The sequence below is a fragment of the Mesoplodon bidens genome (assembly GCF_964165515.1).
Source record: "Mesoplodon bidens genome assembly, chromosome: 12".
Taxonomy (NCBI): domain Eukaryota; kingdom Metazoa; phylum Chordata; class Mammalia; order Artiodactyla; family Ziphiidae; genus Mesoplodon; species Mesoplodon bidens.
Window position 1 is genome coordinate 46,721,550 of NC_138168.1, and position 18,581 is coordinate 46,740,130.

General features: G+C 39.0%; 1 protein-coding gene across 3 annotated transcripts in view; it reads right to left on the reverse strand.

Moving 5' to 3' along the window:
- LAMA4 (laminin subunit alpha 4) overlaps window positions 1-18,581 on the reverse strand; it is a 182,282-nt gene that overhangs the window by 34,284 nt on the left and 129,417 nt on the right. For all 3 annotated transcript variants that reach the window (XM_081251258.1, XM_081251257.1, XM_081251259.1), the window contains exons 14-18: window positions 10,909-11,057; window positions 7,697-7,838; window positions 6,993-7,089; window positions 2,595-2,711; window positions 845-1,024 (exon numbers count right to left, since the gene is read on the reverse strand). In XM_081251258.1, coding sequence (XP_081107384.1) covers window positions 845-1,024; window positions 2,595-2,711; window positions 6,993-7,089; window positions 7,697-7,838; window positions 10,909-11,057 — 685 coding nt within the window. The remainder of the gene's footprint in view (window positions 1-844; window positions 1,025-2,594; window positions 2,712-6,992; window positions 7,090-7,696; window positions 7,839-10,908; window positions 11,058-18,581) is intronic.

An 18,581-nucleotide genomic window follows, 5' to 3' on the forward strand; every position in this document is an offset into this window, starting at 1 on the left:
AAAGATGAGTATGAAAGAGCTATCTTCCTGTTACAGGAATGGATATTGTGCCCTGGGATAAAATTTCTAGCGATGGACAAATCCATACGTGGATTTAAAAAGTTGGTTCTTAATCCAGATGGAAGTGAAGGGAATATGGTCTGCAAAACCATTCTGGAGAACTGGAAGTTCTAATCATGACAAAGACATTGATATTTAGGAGGTACGAAAAGATGGAATAAAAATATGAGACTGGAAAAAAATTCTCAAGTAATATGTGATTTTAATATCTACGTATAACTAAATTAATTAGATAGATATCAACATATTTCATCTTCATTACTATATATTTATATTCAAGTTGGCCAACAGACTTTACTTCTTAATGGGAAGCTAAAGTTCTAGTTGGCCATATTCAGTACTTGTTGGTAATAACCTGCTTTACTCAGGTAAGGAAAAAGCATGATGTTTAGTAACAGCAGTGCTGTTTAGTAAACTTTTTTCCTAAAAGCAAACCAATATTTTGTTAACATATTTATTCTAACAGGTGATTGCCCTTCTTCCCCAAAGAATCAATCTTACATTGATAAAAACAAGTGTTACCATTATTTCACGCAGAAAAAAATTGACTCAACCAGTCTGTCTGGTGTTTATTTATGGGAAATACATATATTTCCTATGTCCGCACACATACATATATATTGATAGGTGAACTGAGCAAAAGCTTTTATCCTTTTCTAAGCTAACTTCTACAATATTCCAATCTAAAACTTGAATGAAAAAAATTGCTTCTTAACAAAAGATGTGTAGGGTTTAATGGCCAATTCCTCAATTGGATGCAAATTGTGAAGTTACTAAGTGATACCTGCATCTCTGGCAGAGTCCACTGCAGTGTTGTAAGCAGATGAGTCAAACTGTTGAAGATTCTGTGACCAGTTGGTTAGACTGTTAGTCATCGGGGCGGCTACCTGCTGGACTTCCACTGTGGTCTTGTTAGCTTCTGCGGTGATCAGCTTCGACTGACCCAGGCGCTGCTGAGCGTCACCTTCACACAGAGCACAAGGACATTTACTTTGCAAAGAAGTAGGACATTTGATGGGGTCATGAATATCCATTTCATCACTGGGATGAAAGAGACCTCAAATTCAGGCTTTTCAGCCAAACCGAGATCTTTAAATAAATGTTAATTATGGTATAAGTCAGGTGCACTAGAATATTGTAAATAGTATTAACAAGTGAGATTGAAAAACTCTAAAGTCTCATTAAAATCATGTCGTTCATTTAAAACATTTCCAAATTAAAGGGAAATTTAAAAAAGAGAGTAGTATTTCTTCAGGTTAGAGACCTGGTGAGGAAGCTATAGAAAATGCATATGAGATACTAACTCATAAAATGCCTATGTCTGAAATGCATTGTAAATATCACTTTCTTCTTTGTGGGACACCTTCTGCCATAAAAATGATGCTCTAGTACAGAAGTAAAGGTATTTTTGAATAAGAAAAGCAAGTTTCAAAAGAGATCTATAGTGAAATTTTTTTTGTTATATATTTAAAATAAAAATATGTTTACAACAAAATGGTTTTTTCCTGGGTAATGAGATTATAAAAGATTTCTCTTCTTTCTCTTTTCTTATTTATATTTTCTAATTTTTCTATAATGGTCATGTATTATTTCTGTAATAAAAACAATTAAAAATCACTCAGGTGAGGTTGTAGCTTTAATTATTTTTAACTGGAGAAACATTTAACTTAACCCCACATGCTCTGAACTCTGATGGATGTAGCTTTGAATCCTGGGTCTGCTTCTTTTTGTTGCTGTGCCTTTTGGAGCAAGTTCCCCCACCTTGACAAGCTTCAGGGTTCACATCAGCCTAAAGGCAACAGCAATACTTGCCCACATGAGATAATGTTTGTAAAATACAGCCCAGTGCTTAGCATGTGGTAGCTCTGATGATGCTGATGCACCCTTCTGGCCAGGGCTTTTGCATCCTGTAGTTCTGTAGCTGAATTTGCTCTGTGTAGTGAAACACCACAACCAGCAGCAATGTGTTAACTTTCACTATGCCGGGAAAGGCACTTACGCGCCCAATCACATCTTTCTAAGATACCACTGTAGTTCCAGATTAGGCAGCATGAGTGCTCTTGTTTTTCTCTCTGGCTCAGTGGTCTCCCTGCTTGCACTATAAGAACGACATGACATGTAACAGAGAGCAGCTGTTTACTGCTGGGGCCAGAGAAACCCAATAACCAAATTAGGGCATATTTGTTAATGAAAAAGGATGTTCACAAGAAAGTAGGTTACCAAATAGTATAAACATCATGATCTCATTGATATGCACGCGTGCACGCACACACATACACACAAGATTGGAGGAAAATGCTGTCAAATTTAATTGTCACCCCTAGGTGATGTGACTACAGCTTTTATTATTTTCCAGGACTTCTGTGTGTATGTGTGTGCGTGTGTGAGATAAACATTGTTTCTTTTGTCATCAGAAAGCAATATTTATTTATAAAAAGATTAATAAGCAAAGAATCACCTTCTCTTTCCTCAAAGGTTTACCTTAATACTAGTGAACAAACAGATGAGCCTTAAGTTCTCCCTGAGATCCTCACCTCTCTCTGTGGCTTGCAGTCTCTTAATGGCATCATTTAATCTGTTTTTGAGGGTAGTCTTCCTTGCTAGGGCTCCACCCACGCGCCTACTGGTGTCAGCCACTGCCTCGTTATTGCCTGTGAAGAAGCCAAAAAAAGTACAAGTAGGGCAAAGATGCCAGGGAAGAAATCTCCATTGCAACAAGGAAAATTCTGGTTTGTACCACTAAGTCATCTGCAATATTCTGAATATGATATAAACATAGAACACCAAAGCGGCATTTCAACTCAGAGGTAAAGGACTGCAGAAAACTTGTAACACTGCTTGGGAGTGATTTAGGATGTCAAAAAGTAACTCATACGGATGTACAGATAATGGGTAACTTTTTTGATTGAAAAATATAGCACTGCTGTGACTAACAACCACGAGCAGCACGACTGATAAAGAGCTGAAAAGACCTATCTATACTTACGGTGATAACTGGTTAGGTAAGATTAATTATTTTTTCTTGATTGTTTTAATAAATTTTAATTGATACACAGCACACATCTAGAAAAGGGTACACAATTATAAGTGTACAGCTTGATGAGTTTTCACAAACTGAACACAAAATATAACCAGCGCCCAGGTCAAGAAAAGCATTTTTAAAAGCATTATTAGCCCGTTACGGTTTCCTGGGACCTCCATGATTACCCAAAGGTGACCACTATTCTGAATCCTATCTCCATCTGTTAGTTGTGTCCATTTTTAAGCTTTATTCAAAAGAAATGATAGAGTATTGCAATTTTTTATATCTTTTTGTATCTCTGTCTTAATTTTTGTACAGTTGTAAGTCTTGATACTGGGTAGTTTAAGTCTTCCAGTTTTGTTTTTTTTTTTAATTCAAGACTGTGCTGGCTATTCTTGCCTACCCCCATCTACCCCCATTTCCAAAGAAATTCTAGAAGCATCCTGTATATGTATATACAGTTCTCGTACTTTAATTGAGATTATATTGAATCTATAGATAAATTTTGGCAGAAACTGTTATTTTTACAAATTCAAGTCTTCCACTTAATGAACAGTTTTTATTTATTCTTCCTTAGATCTAAATTCTCATTTTGATCTCATTTAGATCATCTTTTAATTTCTTCAGTAGCATATTAAAGTTTTATGTGTAAAGATCTTAGCATCTTGCATCAGATTTATTCCTAGGTAATTTATGTTATTGCAAATGGTGTTATTTTAAAAACAGTTAATTTCTAATTGTTTTACATAGAATTAAACTGGATATTTACACATTGAATTGATAATGTGGGGAATCCTTATTTTATTTCCAATCTTAATGGAAAAGCTTTCAATATTTCAGTATGAATATTGGTTTGTTGAATATTATTTTATTATTCTTTATTAGATTATGGAAGTTTCCTTCTATTCCTAGTTTGCTATGAGTTTTTTTAAAACATGAGTGGGTAGCGAGTTTTGTTAAATGATCTTCCTGCATGTAGTGAGATAAGCATATGAATGTTCTCCTATGTTCTACAAATGAGGTGGTGAATTGCTACTGATGTTTTAAATGTTAAAATATCATTGAAATCCTGGAATAAACCTAACTTGGTCATGTATTACCATTTCTATGTATGCTAGATTTGATTGGCTAATATCCTGATTAGGAGTTTCACATCTCTGTTTAAGAGAGAATTTGGCTTATATTTTCCCTTGTTTATAACGTCCTTAGGTTTTGATATCTAAGTTTTGTTGCTTCACAGAAAAAAGAGAGTATTTCCTCCTTTTCTATTTTCTGGAAGAATTTATGTACTAATGGTGTTATTTCTTCTTTAAGTGTTTTGGAGAATTCACTGGTGGAGCCATCTGAGCCTTGAGATTTCTTTGTGGGAGGGCTTAATTACTGATTAGATTTATTATACACATGTATGTAAATACAGTTCTATCAGATTTTCTATTCGTTCTTGCATCAGTTTCGATAATTAGTCTTTTTCTTAAAAAATTATTCTTGAAAATATACTTGTAGCATAGACCCTAACTGGGGCTACCTTGGCACAAATCTAAACAAGTCATGATGTAATATCTTGTCACCTGAACTGAAGGATCAATTTTCCCAAGAATTCTTGTTTCATGCTTTGTTTACTTCCGAAGAATCAGGAAATGTATGTTTCTTTACAAACAAAAAAATAATTTCTTCACTTCCCCTTCTTTCCTTTCTCTCCAATGGGCTTGCAAATATATACTCTCCCATGGTATACTGTCTCTTTTCAATTATACAGTCTTGGTGTGCTTGGTTTATTGTTCAGTTATCTTTTCCCCATACATGTACATAATGGGTATATATGGGTGATGCTTAGATGATTCTGTCAATGTACTTGTACCAAGTACAATGTAACCAAAGTACAAGCATTTCTTTCTTGTTTCCTCTGGGTAGTGCCAATAATTTCCCAGAATTCAAGGAGGGTCTTAAACATACTTTGTTGTTATTTTGCACCCTCTCTCCCTCTTTTAGTTTCAATTTTTGAATATTGTGATACAAGCAATCTATTCAGCTCTTCCTTTTGGGTCTTGTTACTGCAAAAAACACTGGCTGATATACTGAGAAAGAATATATTTAACTGTATTTGGAGTTTTTGATAAAATAGGAGAAAGAAAGTCTATTTGGGGCTGGATGTTTATAAGAAGAAATGCCTCATAAAAAGTCTGTCCTATTTGGAACCCACTGTCTTACACAGACATTTTTCATTTTACAAATTAATTCAGTAGAAGATTTTAAAAGACAGCAGCTTCCTGAGTTTATTACAGATGGCTATTTGATATAGATAATGAAAAAAAGGAAGTCTGGTAAATAAAGATTACTGATCATTGAAATTCATTTGGAAATGAATTAATAGTAATCTGAAATTACAGTGTAACTCAATAGATGAAATATGGTTCAATTTGAAAATCTGAATTTATATTACAAACATGCATATTTTCTAAAGGGAGGCAAGTTCTGATCCACACTGTCCTAACTCCCCATCAGTGTCCCTTTGGCAAATAAACATATGAAGGGGTTTAACCAAACAAGATCATGAAATAGGTGACCAGATCTGAAAAATATTCAGAGAGACCAAAGCAGAGAGGTTTATCTACACATAAAATATGGAACTTTGAAGAGACAGCATTATCACAATAGAAAAATTGCTTTCATGAGGTTCAACAAATCAGTAATGACAGGATTGAGAAAATACTTTGCAAATTATCAAGGAGAATAAAATATTTAAGTCACTGCATCGTAAAGACCCACATACTCTGGTCTTCACAAACAAAAGCAATACATACGTATGACAACATTTATCCAAAAATATTTTAATATAAGTATTCTAATTCTTTACTGCTAACATTCTAATTCTTCTCTAAAGAGCATGTTTAAGACTAAACTTGTATAATGAATTAATTAGAATGAAGAAACAACATTTTTATTGTCTGTTTACCCAGATAATAGCTGCTTTATGGTAATTAAATAGTTAAATAGTCTGCATATGAAAAACAAATGCATTTATTTTCTGTATATAATGGCTCTACATTTAAAAAAGAGAGAAAATGTACAGTTAGACTTCAAGTTAATTGCTTTGATAAAATCACATGAAATTTTCAGTTTCAAACTTGGTCTTTGTTTTTAGGTGGTAGAAGTTAGCTAGATAATGGATTTCCAACCTCATTAGTCAATGCTCGAATATCCTTAGGAATGAGCTCATTACCTCAGAGATGAGTAAGGTTTAGTAAAATTCTTAGTTTGATTGTTTTCAAGAGTAACTCATAAGATTCAAAACTAACTGAAATGATTTCACTCTTATTTTTTCCTCCCTCTCCCACTCTGGGATGTGCTTGATTTAGCAGGTGCAGACACTAGCCTTTGGAAGTGCTTTTTTTCCATATGGTCATTAGGCTTGTCCTAAATACAGCAAACTTGTATAACACAAACTACAAGAAAGTGCAAAAAACCAGATGGCTTTGTGGTACCTTGTCCTCCTGACTCTCACAGTGCTGACCCATCCCTTCATGGTAAAATTTTAAAGGGCCTTGTGAATTGTTCAAGGAAGGTTACATTATGTGCAATATAATTTTAGTGTTAAAGTGTATTTTATGGTACTATCTTCTTGAAAATTGGCATTCATAGTAGGTTTCTATTAATTAGCCTTTTTGATTAGCAAGAATATCCACTATATATTGGATAACTATATGTTTCCATGTAATTTTACTACATGGAATTTTTTGAAACCATAATTTATTTGAAAATATCTAATACTTGCTTTTTTATTATTCAGATGAAATATAATTTATTCTTTAATCCTAGCATTTTGAAACCTCTGTTTATATGCAGGAACACTGTGTAAAAGGAGGGAAGCAGCTATAAATCAGAAGGAAGACAGGAAAGAAAAGATATTTACTAGAATTTGCCCTTGCTTGCAGCTCTCTGGCTTGACTGAGGAGGTTCTCACTCTCATCTTTATGGTAAATGATTTGCGTATCAATCCCACTCACAGCCTACAAGGAAATTGGATGGAGAGAGTAAGAATGACAGCAGAAGAAATCAACTTTTCATCATTCTAGGATTTAAATGATACAGTTTATCTGCTAAACACCAAGCAAAATACATACAGCTTCATTTTCATAGCTCAAAATCAAGGTCAAATGTGAACATGAGAAAATAATATCCTTGACATTTTCAAGATAAATGGTTTTTGAGGAAAATTCAGTGAACTTGGAATAGTGCTTGGCCAAGGGCCCACCAAAGTGCTTGTCATGAAAAAGCTGTTGAATAAACAATTTTTGAGTTGAGGAAATCTGAATGTATGCATAAAGTATCTTTTCTATCAGCAGGAGCTAGTCTTAAATATTTTTTATTCAGGGACTTTGGTTTACAAAAGCTGTCAAAGAAACTGGCATTTGCTGATTGGAGTATGACACATCTTGAAGAACCTGCATTACTGAAACATTCATAACATAAGTAAAATGGTCTTTTCTTAGTTCTCCTGCACTTTCTGCCATTTGTATTACATTGGAAGCTCAACAGATGACATTAGGAAACAGAAAAGTCATAAGCCAGGAAAAGGCAACATATAAATGAATGTTAAAGTAAGGGAATACTCACATCATAAATTCGATCAGTGATGTTCAAAGCCTGTTCTGCCATTTCGTTGGCTTCACTAACATAATTGGCAATATTTTCATAGACATTTGAAGCGTCCAAAGCCTTCTGTACCAGCCCATTCACATCTGAACTGTGCAAATTCCTGTTAATAAACAAACGTGGCATTATTTCTCTTTCTTACCTCCTTGGGAAATAGGGCCATTTTTAGGGCCTGATTGGAGTACTTCTGGGACCAAAGGTACTTCCTTCCTGTTATTTAAAGTTACCTGGCTGGGCAAGGTTTTCCCGAGCTGCCTTTCCTAAGGGCACATTTTCTTTGCATTCCTCTACTTTTGGTTCCCTCAAGGCTTCACCTTGTTTTGGCTCCTTGGTGGTGTGAGGCAGAAGAATGAACCCACAATCATCCCCACCTGCTGCTTACCCGAATCAGCATTGTTATTCCCTCCCTGACAAAGAAACTAAGGCCCTTGGAGAGGGTGCATAACCTCAGCTGGTGTTAAATATTAGTTGGTTTCACTCTATTCAATCTTTTTTCCTTCTTTTATATAACAGATCACATTTTTCTTTAAGAAACGCTGTAACACATATTGAGCATAATGTACAGATACTGGGCTAGCCCTGTTCCATATATTATGTCTCTAAATCTTACCACACCCATGAAGTTGATATTGTTATTCCTTTTTCCATAAAAGTTGCTGAGGCTCTGAGGAAGGGTGCATAGCTTGCCCAGGGCAAACACGGTTACGGTCTGTCTCACTCCTGAGGCCCAGCTGCCCCCGCTTAAGTGCACAGCCTCATCTTACAACCACCCCTGCCCTGATACCACGTTCTCTGCCTGTGTCCCTTCTGGCCCCTGTAAGGTTCCTCTAACATTTACTGACACCCATGATGCACTGGACACCCTCACATAGAGGTTGATAACAGTATGTGCCTCAGAGGATTCATATGAGGTCTAACAGGGACAAAATATGTGTAATGTTTGGTTCCATGCCTGGCATCCAGTAAATCTCAGGATTTATTATACCTAAACCATTTCCTAAATGGAAATTTCAAACTGTAAGTGTATCCACACAATAATTCATACTATTGACAAACACTTCCTCCTCTATAATACAAACTCCAGCCCCCTCTTCTGCAGCTCATCCTAAATCCTTTGTCTTAATTTTATTCAGTCTTAAATCTACCAGTTCCATACTTTTTTCCCAATTCCAGAAATTGAGACTAGTATCACTTTATTCATCAGTAACTTCTCAGAAGATTCTCTGTGATGCAGTACATGACACTGCAGATCCTACATTGGCTCCTCTCTTCACACCACCCTGACCTATTGAGCTCAGCCTCCTCCAACCAGTTTCAGTCCCTGTACACCGGGGCTTAGGCTCAGAGGAACTTCCCCTGTATTTCCTTGGCAACTTTCTTCTTTTTTGTCCGAGTTCATCATCATTCTGGCTCCTCTGCAGTAGGGCTGAGAACCATTCAGAGGCCCACAAAGGTGCTTTCATGTTAACTTTTTTTAAATCAGAAGAAAAAAATGAGGATAACAATAATGATTACATTAGCCTTTATACCAATGTAGTAATGACATATAATTAAAAAGTTTTTTATGGCCCATGAAGGTCATAACGCAGCCCTGCTCTGCAGAGGAAATTCTGATCCAAATGCCTGCTACTTAAATCTCCCCACAACCCCCTGTTCTCAGAAATGGCACAGAGAGTAAAACCTGAGGAAGTTTTAAAAGAAAGGGATAAAAGGTATAAAATGTTACCAATTTTTATTAATATTTAAAAATTTTGCTGGCTAGAGTGGTGAGCAGATATATCAAAGAGCTTGAAACAAAAAGCCTTTATTACTTTGTTTTCATTACTAGGCACAAAACAGGTACTACATCAATATACAAAATAAAGATGTGCTTTTGAAGTGGAAGCTTCTTGATGAATTATGTTTATCTCTGTTTGAGGCAAAACATGCAAATCACTGCGTACACCAGATAGATGCTGAAGAATATTCACATTTTGAAGGGAAGACGTCCATAAATTTGGATGTTTTCCTGAATATATGTAGTCATAAATATGCTAAACATAAAAAAGGGACTTCAGGGTGATTGATATTTCTGATTATGTTTCATGTAAAGCATGGGGTAACTTCCTTAGAAGTTCTATCTAGAACACTGTTTACTGCAGGGTTGAGAAGGTCTGTGTTGGGATCCCATTCAATGGGATGTAGTCACTAAATGACAAAAGAACAACGAAGAGAGCCACAGAATTAATCTCAAAAATAATAATCTACCCATACAGTTGTTACCAAAACTAGTATTTTCTCCAAGTTCCATTTTATTGGCTTGATAAGAAGCACATTTCCTGGGAGCATGACACTGAGCTGGATACAACAACATCTCACACACCAAGGTTTTACCCATGATCTCACCAACCCCACTCCCACCCCTGCCCTTGGCAATCAGGAAAGAAAGGTGATTTAAGTTTTGAACAGAAGTGAATACTGGGTCTTATTTTATTCATGACCTTCACGATCCTTGTTTCTAATTGCCAGACTTGCAATCTTTCTCCATAATGATCTCATTATTTACCTATTTTTTCAGGGTCATGAATTCAATGCCAATCTTTTAGTACATTTCAATTAACATTAAATGAGTGCTTAGGACTCTCTTCTAGATACTGCGAGGAAAATTATCAATTGATTTTTTCTCTTAAAGGTGTTGAAATCAAATAGTGCCTGCTGGGCACTGTGGAGTATCTGCCACAAGTCCCACGTATTGCCAACTTCCAACCAGCTTTACTTAAGACACTTGGGTGTGGAAAGCTAATGCTGTCTCTGAAATAAATAGGTGATGATGGCAGAATTAGACCTTGCAGAAGGATCTGATTTACTTGATACTATTTTGGGCAGCAGTTATATCCCTATAACTAAAATGTGTTAGGTTATCTTATCAATAATGTGGAACAGAACTACCCCTCTGTCAGGTCTCTAATCTGACAGATTTTTTAAAATCGAAAAACTGTCTCCCCAAAGCAACTGCAAAAAACAATAATTGGCTCTCAGACTGGCCAACCAACAAACAGAAAAACAAATAAGCAAACCCAACTCTAAAACCAAACTGCTAACACTGTATCCCAGCAACCCTGTCATGTGAAATTGAATAAAAATAAGTTACTCAGCCTATAAAGATGTTTGCATTTCTAAAACCAGGATATTACCTGCTCAATTCATCAGCCTCTTGTTGAAGGTTCTGTGCATGGTCAACAGCCTCCTGAACTAAATCATGACTGAGGTTGCTTAGGTTGGATAGTTTTCTTTGTAGTTCATTTTTGGCTCCATCTATTTCAGCATAAATCCCTGATGCATTCTAAAAATATTTAAAAAAGAATTGAATTTAGAGGGACTTAAAATACTTTTCCCAGGGAGCACCAAAGATAATCTCTATTCCTCCTTACTATGAAGTTCAGTAAGTTTCAGGACAGATCTACAAGAGTCTAAAAGGTTATACATAGATATTTATCTACTTGCATCTTCAACTCCTTCTCTACTGATTGCTTCCCTACAATTCAGACATGCTCTGCCATCTCTCATCTGAAAAGAAAACTAAACAGAAACCCTCCATTGTCCACACTTCTCCCTAATGTTATTACCCTACTTTTTTATCCCTTTCATAGCAAAATAGACACCCCCCCCCAAAAAAAAAGTGTTTCTGCATGCTATCTCTATCTCATCACCTTTAAATTCACGCTTTTGACCTATTCCAGTCTGGATTTTACCTCAATACTCCACCAACACAGAAATTCACTTAATGATTTCTGAGTTACTAAACCTGATGGGTATCATTCAGTTCTCATCTTATCTGACCTCTCAGCTGCATTTCTTTTGCTGACTACTCTCCCTGACACTCACCTTGTAACATGACCTCTCTTAATTTTCAATTCAACAGTAGACCTATGATCTTAGCTAAAGATGCTGCTGCAAACCTATGACTTCCAGCCTTGGCTGGGCCCTCAACGCTGAAAAGAATTTGCTCTCCCGGTCACATAGTGACTCTAAACACTGTCACCATTCCAAAGCCAATAATAATTCCTTCCCCCACCCCTTTCCGATTCTCATCAGGTCACTTTATTTTCTTTTTTATTTAGAAGACATAAGCTAACTGTTAGTGGGAACACTTTTTTCCAGCTCCCAATGTGATGTTCCTTTCCTATGAAGGCAGCTCAGTTAGTGGAACTACAGGCCTTTCCACCTTTTCCTTATTCTGCCCTGAGAGGAGGAGTGGTTTATTTGCTTGGTCAACTTAGGGGATAACTATACAGAGCCTGCTCAACTCCACCCTTCTGCTCTTGGGAGCAAGCAGCTAGCAGAAAGCTGAGTTTCCCTGTGCTCCTGCACACAGCAAAAGCTGTCCTGGGGAGAAGCCCCTCCCCGCCCCAGGAACCCTGCGGTGTTTGCGGTCTCCTTGGGCAGACCTGCCTAATTCTGGGATTGAGTATCAGCAATCCCACTTGGCTAAGAGATCTCTTAAGAAGCCACACCCTCAGTTTAGCTGAAATAAAGGTGATATTCTTGGTCGTAATATTTACTGTTTATTTTTCAACTTGTTTAGAACTTGGGTGCTGAAAGGGGTACCATTTTTTGGTAGCCCCTAAGAGCCTCCAACACCGACAACCAGGAGTTTCCCCAACTCTTTGCTACCACCCCCCAGCTCCCTCCCCAGCCAACCCTATACACTTACTTATAGCTACATCTTCCTCATATTTTAAGATGAAAAGTGTTCCTTTTCTGTACAAGGCGCATTGCTGCCCTATTTTCTCAGTGCCCGTTTTCTGTTTTCTTGCTCCCTAGCTATTGGCTCTTCTCAGATATAAATATACTTAAGTTCCTACTAAAATACAAACAAACAAACAAACAATTACTTGACTCTAGCTTCCCCTGCAGCTTCTTCTCTTGTGTTGATGAACTGCTCACCACAGAAATGGTTCTTGCCCCAAGGTTCCCAATGTCAGACCCCATACTGCCAGGTCCATTAGACACTTTTCTGTATTTACCAGATCTGTCTCTGGTTTGTAGCAGTGTTGGTCACAGTCTCTGCCTTAAAACCCTCTTTTTCCCCAGTTTCTGTGATGCTGCTCTGTCCCGGTCTCCTATTTCTCTGGCCAGGCAGAAGACTTTCAAAGCTGGTGTTCCTAGGGGCTAGACTCAGCCCTTTCCTGTCTGAGCGATCTAACTCCTTTCTCTGAACCCAGCCTTTTAGTCTTCTGATCCATTCTCCACCACCTTGCAGGAATGGTGAACTTTCTATTAAGCAAATCTAATCATATTATTTCCCTTCTCAAAATCAGGCACTTGCTTTGCATGAACAAATCCAAATCCTAAGCGAGGCTTCAGCAACTGACTCCTCCTCTTACCAATTTCATCATTTCTTACCACTTCCCACCCAACTGCATCCCATGGTCCAAACTTGACTGATTGTTGTTTTCATGCTCTGTAATTTTTTCTGGCACCTGTGCCTTTTCACATATTTTCTCTGTCTGGAGTAACTTCTCTTTGTTTTCTGTCTGATCCACCTGGAAAAGTTCTACTCATCCTTCCAAATTCAGCTCAGATACCACTTCCTTTATGAAGCCATCTCTAACCTCTTTAGGGCGAGCTGTGTTGCCACATATTTCAATTATCCATGTGCCACATGACTGTAATGATTTCACATTATTATTCCACCCACCAGATTACATAATCTTAGAAGGCAGGGACTATGTTTAATTTATTTTTATACTCCCAGAATGTAGCATAGTTCCTAGCACATAGGGTTTATGTTATGACTACAGTATTAAGGCTGTAGTCCATTTGGCTGGTCATCTGGGGAACAATACTTTGAAAAAAAAGTTTTTAGTTGTATAAGCAGAAAACATACCATGGATATTCTACCTTTACTCATTAATTTGCTCAGCAAATATTCACTGCGTACCCACTATGTGCCAGGTACTCTTTCAGGAGATAGAACACATAGCTATGAACACAGTCTCTACTCTCAAGGAATTCACAATCTAGTGGGAATATACAGTAATAAATAAAACAAGTGGTTAAATAAGTGAACAAACTAATTTCAGGGAATAAAAAATATTTTGAATAAAAGATAACAGGTATGATGGGTTAGAGAGTGACTGAGGGCAAGAGAGCCACCTGGACTGAATGTTCACAAGGACACTAGCCATTTGAAGATCTGGGGATATCAGGTGCAAAAGTCCTGAGGCAAGGAAAAGTATGGTGTGTTTGAAAAACAGGGAGGAGTTGGAGTGTATGAACAGGAGTGGGCTGAAGTGTAGTGAGGAGGGAGAGAGTGGGTATGAGGTCAGAGAGGTGGGCCAGAGTAAGGTCACTTAGGGCCTCATGGGCCATGTAGCATGAGTTTGTTTCTTACTTTAAGTATCACTGGAGGTTTTGTGTGGGATAAATAATGTTATCTGATTATGTTTTTAAAGGATTGTTTTGCTGCTGCATAGAGAATGGATCCTGAGGGGCAGGTGTGGAGGCAGATGAATCAGTAGGAGGCTCTTTCAGAAGTCCATACTGGAGATGAGGAGACTTGGACTCATACTCAAGAGTAGCAGCAGAGAAGAGGGTAGTGGTCAGAAATTAGGATTCGGCTTGGAGGTAGGGCCTACAGGTCTTGTTGAAATGGGAGTGAGGGGAAAGGAGAAATCAAGAAGGACTCCAGAATTTTGATTTGAGCAATTGGATTGTGCTAGTTACTGAGCTAGGTGAAACTAGGCAAGAGGGTGTTATTTAGAATATGTTAAGTTTGATATGCCTATTACACATCTAAGTGGTAGATGAAATTGTGATTTAGCTACATACCACGCTGAGTTCTTACTTGAAAGTGTCAAGTAAGCATTTGGATATAGAAGCTTGGAACTCAGTGGAGGTCTCACAGCTAGAGGTACACATTGTGGAATCACGCATCTAATTGTTCTTTAAAGTCATGGGATTCATTGCGATCAACTAGGGAGAGAGCATAAGTAGAAAAAAGGGCCCAGACTGAGCACTGAGCCATTCATTACCTAGAGCAGGGACCAACATGGCCCAGGGCCAAGTGTGGCCTGAGGCCTATTTTTATATAGCTCCCCCTAGGAATATTTTTTACATTTTTAAAGAGTTCTAAAAAACATAAAACCAAACAAAACAAAGAAGAATAAGGGAGAACAGTTTTATGTGGCCTGCAGAGCCTAAAATATTTACCACATAGTGGACATGCAGAGGCGAAGTTAGCAAAGTTGGCTGAGAAGAAATGGCCATGGAGGAAGGAGAAGAATCAGATGAGTGGGGTATTGGAGAACTCAGGACAGGAGCTCCAAGTGTTTAAAAATAGAGGGAAGGGTAATTAGTGGCAGGGCTAATAAAGCTGAGGAGAGAGAAACAACCATTGGTTTTGGCTATGTTGAGGTCGCTAATGACTTGGACAAAAATAGTCTCAGTGAAGGGACATGGAATCCCATTTGGAGTGGGTTGAGTACAGTAGACAGTGGGTGGCTGGAAGGTGGAAACAGCAACTGTAAATGACTTGAGATGTTTTGCTGTGAAGCAGAGTAATGGGGCAGAGATTAGAGGGGATGTGAGCAGGGCTTTTCTTCTTTTTAATTTTTAAAAGATAGGAGACACTAGAGTAGGTTTCTATGTTGGCAGTAATGATTCAGTAAAGAGTAAGAATTGGGCAAAACAGAAGAGAGAGGGCACAGTTTGGGAGTGAAACCCAGCAACCATGTTTTTGCGCAGAGGAAGGATGGGACTCAGAGCATAGGTGGAGGGATTAAACTTTGACAGGAGAAGGGACATTTCATTAATTATAATAGGAAGGAAGGTAGAAGTGTAGATACACATGCAGGTAGACTGGTAGCTTTGGGGAGGGAAGATGAGGGGAATTATCCTTTGTTCCTAATTTTCAGCGAAGCAAGAAGCAAATTCACCAGCCAGACTGATATAAGGGGAGGTGGGTTTCCCACCAGTCATATTGGCTTCTCTGGTGTAGCCACGATGCTGAGAGTACTTGGGTTTACAGGGTTAAGGGATCAGAATTCTCAGGTGAGTACAATAGGGGAAGAGGTAGGTATGGAAGTAAAGGGTGTTTGCAAAGAATGATTATACTGATAATTTTAGCTCCTTAAGGAAGGAAGGGCAAATGAGATGGAGGTTTCGGCGTGGCTAGAGAATTGGTGGAGTGTGCCTTCTAGAGTAAGTGACATAAGAGGTGGTGCTCAGGGAGGGAGGTGCTTGATACTGGGATTTGGGAGAGGTATTCTTAGTGATGACAAGACCTGGGTCTGGTCATACTAGGGATTACAGAGGTGGATGGGAGGAAAAGCTTGTTGGACAGGAAAAGTTCAAGGAACCAGAGGTCTGAGAGCTGGTGGACTCATCCATCTGGATTTTGATGTCAGCAAGGATAGTGGTGGGAGTAGGGATGGAGAGGAAGACAGGGATGGAGAGGAAGCTAAAATAGTCAAAGAATGAGATGGTGATCAGATGACTTTAAAATAATATCCTTTTAAAGGTAATAAAAATGAGCTAGTAGTACTTTTGTGGGAGAGGAACCAAGATGGCGGAGTAGAAGGACGTGCTCTCACTCCCTCTTCTGAGAACACCAGAAGCACAACTAGCTGCTGGACGATCATCGACAGGAAGACACTGGAGCTCACCAAAACAGATACCCCATATCCAAAGACAAAGGAGAAGCCACAATGAGACGGTAGGAGGGGCGCAGTCATAGTAAATCAAATCCCATAACTGCTGGGTGGGTGACTCACAGACTGGAGAACACTTACACCACAGAAGTCCACCCACTGGAGTGAAGGTTCTGAGCCCCACATCAGGCTTCCCAACCTGGGGGTCCGGCAACGGGAGGAGTAATTCCTCGAGAATCAGACTTTGAAGCCTAGTGGGATTTGATTGCAGGACTTCAACAGGACTGAGGGAAACAGAGACTCCACTCTTGGAGGGCACACACAAAGTAGTGTGCACATCGGGACCCAGGGGAAGGAGCAGTGACCCCAGGGGAGACTGAACCAGACCTACCTGCTAGTGTTGGAGGGTCTCCTGCAGAGGTGGGGGGTGGCTGTGGCTCACCGTGGGGACAAGGACACTGGTAGCAGAGGTTCTGGGAAGTACTCCTTGGCGTGAGCCCTCCCAGAGTCTGTCATTAGCCCCACCAAAGAGCCCAGGTAGGCTCCAGTGTTGGGTCGCCTCAGGCCAAACAACCAACAGGAAGGGAACCCAGCCCCACCCATCAACAGTCAAGTGGATTAAAGTTTTACTGAGCTCTGCCCACCAGAGCAACAGTCAGCTCTACCCACCACCAGTCCCTCCCCTCAGGAAACTTACACAAGCCTCTCAGATAGCCTCATGCACCAGAGGGCAGACCCCAGAGGCAAGAACTACAATCCTGCAGCCTGTGGAACAAAACCCACATTCACAGAAAGATAAACAAGATGAAAAGGCAGAGGGCTATGTACCAGATGAAGGAACAAGATAAAGCCCCAGAAAAACAACTAAATGAAGTGGAGATAGGCAACCTTCCAGAAAAAGAATTCAGAATAATGATAGTGAAGATGATCCAGGACCTCAGAAAAAGAATGGAGGCAAAGATCGAGAAGATTCAAGATATGTTTTTTTTTTTTTTTCTTTTTGCGGTATGCGGGCCTCTCACTGTTGTGGCCTCTCCCATTGCGGAGCACAGGCTCCGGACGCGCAGGCCCAGCGGCCATGGCTCACGGGCCCAGCCACTCCGCGGCATATGGGATCCTCCCAGACCGGGGCACGAACCCGTATCCCCTGCATCCGCAGGCGGACTCTCAACCACTGCGCCACCAAGGAGGCCCTAAGATATGTTTAACAAAGACCTAGAAGAATTAAAGAACAAACAAACAGAGATGAACAATACAATAACTGAAATGAAAAATACACTAGAAGGAATCAACAGCAGAATAACTGAGGCAGAAGAACGGTTAAGTGACCTGGAAGACAGAATGGTGGCATTCACTGCTGTGGAACAGAATAAAGAAAAAAGAATGAAAAGAAATGAAGACAGCCTAAGAGACCTCTGGGACAACATTAAATGCAACAACATTTGCATTATAGGGGTCCCAGAAGGAGAAGAGAGAGAGAAAGGACCAGAGAAAATATTTGAAGAGATTATAGTCAAAAACTTCCCTAACATGGGAAAGGAAATAGCTACCCAAGTCCAGGAAGCGCAGAGAGTCCCATACAGGATAAATCCAAGAAGAAACATGCTGAGACACATAGTAATCAAACTGGCAAAAATTAAAGACAAAGAAAAATTATTGAAAGCAGCAAGGGAAAAACAACAAATAACATACAAGGGAACTCCCATAAGGTTAACAGCTGATTTCTCGGCACAAACTCTACAAGCCAGAAGGGAGTGGCATGTACTTAAAGTGATGAAAGGGAAGAACCTACAACCAAGATTACTCTACCCAGCAAGGATCTCATTCAGATTCGATAGAGAAATCAAAAGCTTGACAGACAAGCAAACGCTAAGGGAATTCAGCACCACCAAACCAGCTCTACAACAAATGCTAAAGGAACTTCTCTAAGTGGGAAACACAAGAGAAGAAAAGGACCTATAAAAACAAACACAAAACAATTAAGAAAATGGTCAGAGGAACATACATATCGATAATTACCTTAAACATGAATGGATTAAATGCTCTAACCAAAAGACACAGGCTTGCTGAATGGATACAAAAACAAGACCCATATATATGCTGTCTACAAGAGACCCACTTCAGACCTAGGGACACATACAGACTGAAAGTGAGGGGATGGAAAAAGATATTCCATGCAAATGGAAATCAAAAGAAAGCTGGAGTAGCAATAC